The 8599-nt window shown below is 57.4% G+C and overlaps 1 protein-coding gene across 1 annotated transcript in view; it reads right to left on the minus strand.

The window, feature by feature from the left end:
• Positions 1-7777, minus strand: part of CEP131 (centrosomal protein 131kDa) — a gene marked incomplete at its 3' end in the record, with an annotated part of 8094 nt that extends 317 nt beyond the window's left edge. Inside the window, exons 1-15 of the mRNA XM_009071488.1 lie at positions 7604-7777; positions 6908-6993; positions 5969-6083; positions 5747-5865; positions 5524-5637; positions 5263-5424; positions 4816-4933; positions 3959-4075; positions 3121-3292; positions 2893-2993; positions 2607-2789; positions 2031-2222; positions 1777-1914; positions 1350-1475; positions 1154-1270 (exon numbers count right to left, since the gene is read on the minus strand). Coding sequence (XP_009069736.1) covers positions 1154-1270; positions 1350-1475; positions 1777-1914; positions 2031-2222; positions 2607-2789; positions 2893-2993; positions 3121-3292; positions 3959-4075; positions 4816-4933; positions 5263-5424; positions 5524-5637; positions 5747-5865; positions 5969-6083; positions 6908-6993; positions 7604-7777 — 2034 coding nt within the window. The remainder of the gene's footprint in view (positions 1-1153; positions 1271-1349; positions 1476-1776; positions 1915-2030; positions 2223-2606; positions 2790-2892; positions 2994-3120; positions 3293-3958; positions 4076-4815; positions 4934-5262; positions 5425-5523; positions 5638-5746; positions 5866-5968; positions 6084-6907; positions 6994-7603) is intronic.
• Positions 7778-8599: the final 822 nt, after the last annotated feature.

The following is an 8599-nucleotide window of genomic DNA, read 5'->3' on the forward strand; positions in this document are numbered from 1 at the left end:
TTCACTGGCTGAGACATGAGAGCACTGACAGAGAGGAGAGAGGAGTGGGGGGCTGCCGAGGGTCCCTGAGGGATGGTGCTTTCCTCTCCAGCCTGCCCTCTCCCTGCCATGGAAGACCCTCTGGCAGGGGTCAGAGCAGGGCCAGAGCAGGCCAGGGCACAGGAGCAGAGGGCAAGGCACAAAAGAGAGCAAAGACCACATTTACCTCGCAAAAGGGGCCCAAAGTGCGCCAGACCTAGGGAGAAAGAAAGGAGGGGATGGAGAGAGTAGGGGAACCAGAGAGCCATGGGGCAGAGAGAGGAGAGGCAAACCCACAGAGACATGTGTCTTTGAGGGCAGGGGTCCGTGGGGGTGAGGGGAACGGGCAGAGCCAGCCCTGCTGAGAGTGTGCCACATGGGCAGAACCTGCTCTGGAGACCAGGGGAACCCCATGGTCTGGCTGTGAGCTTGGCTCCAAGGCCAAGGGCAAGCAGGGACCAGGATGGTGGAGCTGGGATGAGCCCAGGGGTGCTGCCTTGCTGCCAGGCCTGGCACAAGGCGAGCTGAGCCGTGTCCATCCATGGGAGCAGCAGCTCTCTGCACACTCCCAGCTCCCAGGGGCAGCAGCACACCCCTACAGGGGAAACAGCCCTGTCCCTGTGTGTTTGGGTGCTGGGCAGGGTAACAGCCCAGAGAAACCCACTGAGGTCTGTTACACACCTCAAGCTCCACTATAATCCTATCCCATTCAGCTTGGAGAGCATCCCTGCTCCCAGAGGCTGGAAGGCACCCAGCTCCTGAGGATACAGGCACAAATTCCTCCATGGCATCAGGTTTATACCAACATCAGCTTTCACCTCTGCCAAAGTGAGATCCCCAAGTCACCCCCAGCCCAGGAGAGCTCTGCCCACAGCAGGATGTGTGGGAAGGGTCTCCCTGCGCAGAGCACTGGGAGCTAAAGCCGTTCCTTTGTCAGTGCCACACTCCTGGCTCTGGGCAGCAGAGGACAGGAACCTCTTGGGGAGCCAGGACAAAGCTCCATGGTGACAGGGACCTTCTGTGCACAACCAGCCCCCACCAAAGTGACAGAGACCAGACTGCTCCAGGCAGTCCCTCCTGCTTGAGCAAAACCAACCAGCTCTGCCACAGCACCACGACACATCTGTCCCCTCACCAACTCATGCTGCTCCTGCATCTGGGAGATCTTCTGGCCATACTTGTGGTCCACCTGTTTCAGCTCTGCCACCACAGCCTCACACTTCTCACTCAGCACCTTCTTGTCATCGAGGAGCTGGGCAGGGTGAGTACACGGCCTCAGACAGGGCACAGCCACCTCAGACTCTGCCCTCAGAAGTCAGGTGAGGGATTACCTGGTCGATGAAGGCCAGGTGTCTCTGGATAGCTGCCTCATACTGCTCCCTCTGCAGCCTGAGCTGGTGGCTGAGCTCCTTCTCGGTCTGTTTGACGTGTCGGTCAGTCAGCTCACGCTGCTGAGTCTGTGGGTGCAGGGATGAAACAGCCATGAGACATCAGAGGGACAGGACAAGGAGGGACAGAGCCAGACCAATCCCTGGTGCTCCCAACCCTGGCAGCAGGATCACCCAAGCCCCCTGGGCCCGACGAGAAGGGAGTTCAGCCCAGGTCCTGACTAGATGGTCCTTAAGGTCCCTTCCAACCCAAACAACAAGTGCAGGAAACCAGGGGATAGCCCAGCTCACAGCCCTGATCTACTGCTTCCAAGCCACAGTCCCCAGACCCTGAGGCTCCTGGCCTGTGCTCCCCAGCAGGGTCACCCACCAGGGCAGTCTGCAGCAGGCTCACAGCTCTCTTCTTCTCCTCCACTTCCAGCTTCAGCCTCATCATGGAGCTCGTCACCTCTGTGACAACAGCCGAGGCCTGCTCCAAGTGAGTCAGCTCCTCCTCTGAGAGGAGACCCTGCCAGTGGGAAAACAACACCAAAAGGTGGGGGAACCACCTGGAACCAGGACAGGGAGATAGGAGATAATTCCCACCAGGGTCCTGCACCACCTCTCCAGCACAGACAGACTCACCTCCCCCTGCGTGGCTGAGCCAGCTGACCTGGGCCTCTCCTGCTCTGACTTCTCCATCTCATCCAAGAAACTAATGATGCTTTGGAGTTTGGCCTCTGAGAGCAGGGCCCCATCCTCAGGGACCCCCAGCGAGTGGTTCAGCTTCCCAAACTTCTCCAAGTTGTCAGCAGTCAGGGAATTGGAGCTGGGCTCCTGCGGGAATTCACCGTGGTCAGTGAGCACCCAGGGGTGGGTCGGGAGAAGAGGTGTTGCTCTCATCACTGGAGCCCAGTTCTCCCACTGCATCCCAGTAACCAGCCTCATCCTCTGAGCTCATCCCAACACAGCCTTTGCATGGATTTGCTGTTTGTTCCTTATGGATGCCCAAGTCCTGGATGCACCAAACCATTTCTCCACTGCCTCCAAGCTCACTCTTCAATATCCAAACTTCCCCTTCCAAACTCCTCCATCACAACCTCCAAACTCTTACATCAACCCTTCCAAGCTCCCCAGCCACCTTCCCCAGCAGTGTTCCAGCTGTTTCTCACCAGGCAGTCATCACTGTCCAAGGATGAACACTCTCACCCCTCAGCTTACCCTGTCCACCCATGCATATCTGTCCTTCCTGAAGAGCTTGGGTGGGGGCAGCAGTTCTGGTTCTTCCTCCAGCAGCCTAAGCGTGTCCAGCAGCTCATTGAGGGTGACCTTGGATGGAGCCCTGCTGCCAGCAGTCACTGCTGTCTCCAGGTCCTCATTACGTGTCTCTCTGGGGCTCACATCCTGAGGGAAAAGATATGCCTTGCAGTGAGAGAGTTTTCTGGATGTCCAAAGCCACCGTGGCACAGCAGCTCCACAGCACCCCAAGAGGCACAGCCAGACCCACCTGCAGCTTGTCCTCTGCCACAGGGTCCTGTGAGGGCATGGAGCCAAGGGCTGCCAGGCTGCTTCCTTCTGGCTCCATAGCTGCTGAGTGGGAATTGGCCTCTGCAGGAACCAGAATATTCTCAGGCCCTTGCCACAACCAGGCCCTGGGAAGCAGCTCCCCAGAGTGAACAGCTCCGTATCCCCCTCCTTGCTCCCAGAGCGTTAGGGACCGGCTGGAGGGACTCACCAGCATTGTTGGCCTTGGTGAGGCTGCTGGCTGGGCTGACATTCCTGCCCGAGGCAGGTTTGGCACTAGGCTTCTTCCTGGCCACCCTCCTGCTCTCCTTCACCACCACCAGCTTTTCTGCTGCTGAGTGCTTCGTCTCCAAGATCTTCTGGGCCCTTTTCTGCTGCAGCTCCTGCAAGGACAGAGGAGCCATCAGTGTCCTGAAGTTTTGTGAAGGCATTTAAAGCACAAGCACTGTTTGCAAGGCTGTGGCAGCGTTTTGCCATCCTCTAGCTGCTCACTGCTGTGTCTCCCCCAGTCCTCCCCAAAATGGAACATGATTCCAATGAGGGCAAAGAGAATTTGGGGGTTTAAAACATCTCCAGCTCCACTGCCAGCTCCCTGCAGCCTGTGCCAGCCCCATCTGTGCCACCAGCTGCAAGAACAGGGTGATGATGGCACGGTGCTTCCTGCCAGGGGACACAGAGCACTGTTTGGCCCACCCTGCAGGGACCCTGCTCCCAAGGAGGGTCCCATTCCCAAGGCACACTCAACTCATCCTTGGCCATTCCAAGGAGTTTGGAGTCTCCTTGTCTCCAAGTGGTCACCATTTTCCTGAGAACCAGATGGAAACCAGCACTGCCTTCACAAGCTCAGGATGAGCTGCCAAGGCTTGGCAGGAGCACAGCAGGAAACCGCTCTGGCACCTCCATCTCCGGAGGGAACACTCCATTTCCCAGGCTGGCTCTGATCCTGCCTCCTGCCAAGCCCCAGGAGATGCAGAGAGGTCTCTCAATGCCTCACATGATGCCAACAAACTGGTGTCACACAGACCACGAAGGCCCTGCCCTGTGCCCACCTGGATGGCAGCGCGCCGGGCCAGACGTGCCTTCTCCTCTCGGATCTTCCGGCGTTCCTCATCCTTCCTCTCCTGCAAATCCAGGATATTCCCCTCCTCCATCTGCTGCTGACTTTCCTTCGAGGGAGGAGGGTCAAAAATGTTACAGAGAGCTCTCCAGCAGCCACCACTAAGTGAGAAGGGGCACCCACACCTCAGGCCACCCCATATCTAGGTTTTCCACCCCCCCATGCATCCCTCAGAGCAGCTCCACTTTGCAGCAGTTCATTTTCTTCAGATCCTCAATGCAATGATTATTATTATTGTATCATCTGGGTCTGCAACCACTGAGAAGGCTTAAAAATAGATTCTGACAGGCGACAGCGACCGTGCTTGTCGTTATTGGGATAAATAATTGAACACAGAGGAACACAAATAGCTGCGGTGCCACATCACTCTGACAAGCCACCTCATTAGAGATGTGTTAGGATAAGCCAGGGCATCCCTCCTCTGGCCACCAGCACGGCCCAGACTTCAGGAATTCAGGAAGATTTGGGCACAGCTGGAATTCAGGGAGATCTGTGCTCCTACTGTCAGTGTCTGCCTGCTCCCAGTGAGGGGTTGGGGTAGCAGAGCCATGGGGTGCTGAGTCCCTGAGCTCCTGCTGGCACCAAAGTCAGGCGTTCCCTGCACACAGCTGGGACAGACCCTCCTTGGTTTTCTGGACCACGAGGAGCTGCCTGGATTCAAAGCCAGAGCCCCCTCGACTCCCACAGCCTAGGCTTGATGACTTAAGTGTCCCAGATCCTCCCACCAGTGTGGAAAGCAGGACATGGGTGTCAGAGGGGTCCAGGCCACAGGGCAGAGACAGGACTGACCTCCCTTTTGGAAGCCATCAGGCGCCCCAGAGCCGCTGCCGCCGTCCTGTGCCGCTGCGAGTGCCGCCGGTACCAGCGCTGGATGGTGACAGCAGCCAAGTTCACCTGCTGGATGAACCTGTGGAGACAGAGGGTCAGCACAGCCCTGGGGTCTCCCTGGCCAGCACCAACCCCTCCAGCCACAGCAGAGCACAGGTGGCTTGTCCACAGCAACAGCACTTGTGTCCCTTCATCCCCCAAAACAACAAGGCCTTTTCCCAGACTGACTTTGGGGGTGGAACTTGTGCCTTTGATGAGGACACCCCAAAGCAAAGAGCCAAGTCACTGGGAGGTTGAATGAGCCACTAAGAGAGACTGAACTTCCCAGGCTGAAGCTCCACAGGACAAGAACAAGCTCCCCTGGAGCTCTCCACACCACCTGGCACTATCCTCCTGCCTCTCCCTCACCTCTCAGCCTCCTCCTCGGTCACCTCCCTCCTCCGGGACACACTGCTGCTGCTACTGTTGTTGTTGCAGGTCATGATGTTATTGCTGGAGAAATTCTTCTGAGACTTCACGAAGCTGCTGCTGCCTTCACCATCCTCGTTCGAGCTCGCTTTGACGACATTGCTGGGACAGAAGATGCAGCCACTCAGACCCATCCCATGCCACACTGACAAATGACCCTGGGGCCAGCCTGGCCACTGAGCCAGGAGCCACCACACTCACTTGAGGGAACTGGAGGCCTGGTTGGAGCTCTTGGGCGTGGGGCCCTTCTCAGCTGTGCAGTAGTTGTTGTGCACCATGGTGGTGACACAGTTGCCCATTGCACCCTTGTTGCTCCTGGTGTGGAGAGAAGAGGAGCCTCAGGAGCAGCACCAGTACCTTCCCCTCCAAGATGTGCTCTCAGGGCAGTCCCTCCCTACACCTGTCTCACAACCCTCTCTCCTACCTGTTGTTGGCAGTGAAGTTGGCAGCCAGGAGCACAGTAGCTTCCTTCCTCCTCATGCCTGTGGGTGGCTCATGGCCGTGGGAGCCAGAGAGGTCTGGGAATGCTCTGGGCTGGTCATCCTGCCATGGAGTCAGCAGAAATAAGCCCCAAACCACCTCCTCAAATACCACCAGGAGCACAGAGCCAACCTGGCCCACCCACCCCTGAGACCATCATCCTCACCAGGATGTTCCAGGTGGTTTTCTTTTCTGGGGAGGTTTTGCTCAGAGCTGATAGTTTCTTTCTTCCCCCTGAGCTGCTATCAAAGAAGGCCAGGAAGTCTCCTGTCTGCTCTGAGCTGTAACCAGAGCCAGGGAAGGCAGAGAGGAGAGAACAGGGATTTTGGGATAAGTCACAGCCACAGGATACACTCTATGCAGGGCACCCTGACACACTCAGTGTGACACAGGGGAGAAAAGGGCTGGAGAGGCATTACACGGCCATGAAATCTCTGAATGACTCGTGTTTATACAGAGCTTTGGGTTCCAGGGAGGTGTGTGGTGACAGGGATAGGCACAGAGCAGCAGGAGAATGGAAAATCCCAATTTGGAGGGCACAGGGGACAGAGGAAGAATTTCTGTCTTCTCACACAGCCCAGACACAGCCTGGAGGGACTGCTGGATCAGAACAGGCCCATCCCTTGGAATTAAATGGAGTGGGTTTTGTGCAGCCATAGAAATACACCTTATTTCCCCAAATTCCTCCCTGTGAGTGTGCTGTGGCACTGAAGTGGATTTCCCAGAGCAGCTGTTGCTGCCCCATTCCTGGAAGTGTTCCAGGCTAGGTTGAATGGGGCTTGGAGCAACCTGGACCAGTGGGAGGTGTCCTTGCCCATGGCAGGGGGTGGGATGGGATGAGCTTTAAGGTCCTTCCAGCCCAAACCATTCCATGATTCCATGAAATCCTAACCAAGTGACCTCCCCTCCAAAAAAACAACCAAATAAATCCTAGACCTTGGCTCTCCAGGGCCTCCCATAACCCCTGATGTGCATGGCAGAGCTCAGTGGTCATTTTGGAAAGGCTCCAGTTCCCCCACAGGCCAGGCAGGTGGGGCAGAGGAGTGGGATGTCCCTCAGCCCCATCCAGGGTCAGCTGGACACACATCCAGGGCTGGAGCTGTACCTGTGAGCACTGTTCACCCGCTGGTTCACCTGAGTGGTGCTGTTGGACCTGCGCAGGTTGTTCATAGCCCTGGATCCGGCGTCTTCCTGTGGAGCAGAGGGATAAATCCAGCACCTGAGCTCAGCAGGAGCAGGGACAGCCCCTGGTGCTCCCCTCACCCAGCCTGGACACGGAGTTCCCTCCATCCCAGGGCTGCCAAGCTCTCCTTGAGGCAGCAGCAATGACACCTCTCTCTGGCACTGCTGAGCCAGCAGGAACACGTTCCTTAGCGTGAGCTCCCAGGAATGAGGGCACGGGAATGCTGCCAAAGGATTACTCAGCATGGAGCACAGACTCTCTGCTGCTGGATCCTAACAGAGACCAGAGTACCTGGGGCTCATTCTGTCTGTGGAAGCCTGGCACAGCAGGAACAGAGTGTGCTCAGCGAGGGGCAGGTTGGGTGTGAAATCCCAGCAGGAGACACCAGGAACTCAGGAGCTTCCAGATGGAAATTGGTGCAGGGACATGAAGGGCAAAGAAAGGAAAACAGGCAAGCCTGATGCTCCCTGCTTGGTCTTTGCATGTTTTAAAGCACTGAGCAGAGCCCTACGAGCAGTGACCGCTGAGGATGCTGCCAGAGCAGAGACGGTGCCCCAGGAGACATCCCGAATCCCACAGGGATGGGATCAGCAGGAGGGATGGAGGATGTGGGCTCACCAGAGCGTTCCTCTTGGGTTTGCCATCAGCAGCCACGGAGACAGAGCGTGCCATGAGCTTGGCAGGGGAGGCACTGCTGGGCCGGCGGGACACAGGCGCTGAGAATCCCATCAGGACCAGGTCTGCACCACCAGGGCCCTGCACAGAGCAGCTGCTGCTGCGGGTGCTCTTCATGCTGCAGCAGGATTGGGGGGCCCTGGAAGCACAGTGCAGAGGGAAGTGAAGGACATGCAGCCTCAGAAACAGGTGCTCTGGCTGCTACAAACACCAGCACACAGAGCTGGAATGGTTTCCAAACGGGACGAGACACCTTCCTCGGTATTTCCACTGTCACATAACCCTGAGCACAGTCTGGAGAGGCTCCAGGGGAACTCGTCCCTGCCTGCCCCTAGCACCCAGGCTGTCCCACATCCTGCTGACCCTTTTGTGGGCTGTGATTCCAGCAGAGGGCCAAGGGATTAGCAAAAAGCCTTACTCCCCATCCCAGGCTCCTTCACTCCACACAGCCAGAGGATCCCACGAGCCCAGAACAGCCCCATATCTACGTGGCTGCCAGAGGATTCCACGAGCCCAGAACAGCCCCATATCTACAGGCTGGAGGGGGTCAGCTCACCCCACACCCTGAAGAGCTGCTGAAGGCCCACCTGGACAGCTCCTGGGGGATGCCTCCCCCACCAAGCACTCCAAATCCCTGCCAGGAAACTGTATGGAAGTGGCTGTGCCCTCTTGGTGGGCACAGGGAGGACTGAGCCTCCTTCCAGCATGTTCCCCCCTTTATCCCTCTGCAATCCCCTCCTCAGCACTGAGCCAGTAGCTGCCACTGTCCCCAGGCAAATATCACTTTATTTCCATACATTTATTCCCCAACCTGTCCCCAAATCCTGAACCTCCTCCCCTGGCAGCTCTGCCTTTCACCCCTGGGAGCTCCTCTGCAGCCCTTGGCAATGCCTTGGGCTCCACAATGCGGATAAACAAACAGCTCTCATGGAAACCACC

The sequence above is a fragment of the Acanthisitta chloris genome, unplaced genomic scaffold (assembly GCF_000695815.1).
Source record: "Acanthisitta chloris isolate BGI_N310 unplaced genomic scaffold, ASM69581v1 scaffold30733, whole genome shotgun sequence".
NCBI lineage: Eukaryota > Metazoa > Chordata > Aves > Passeriformes > Acanthisittidae > Acanthisitta > Acanthisitta chloris.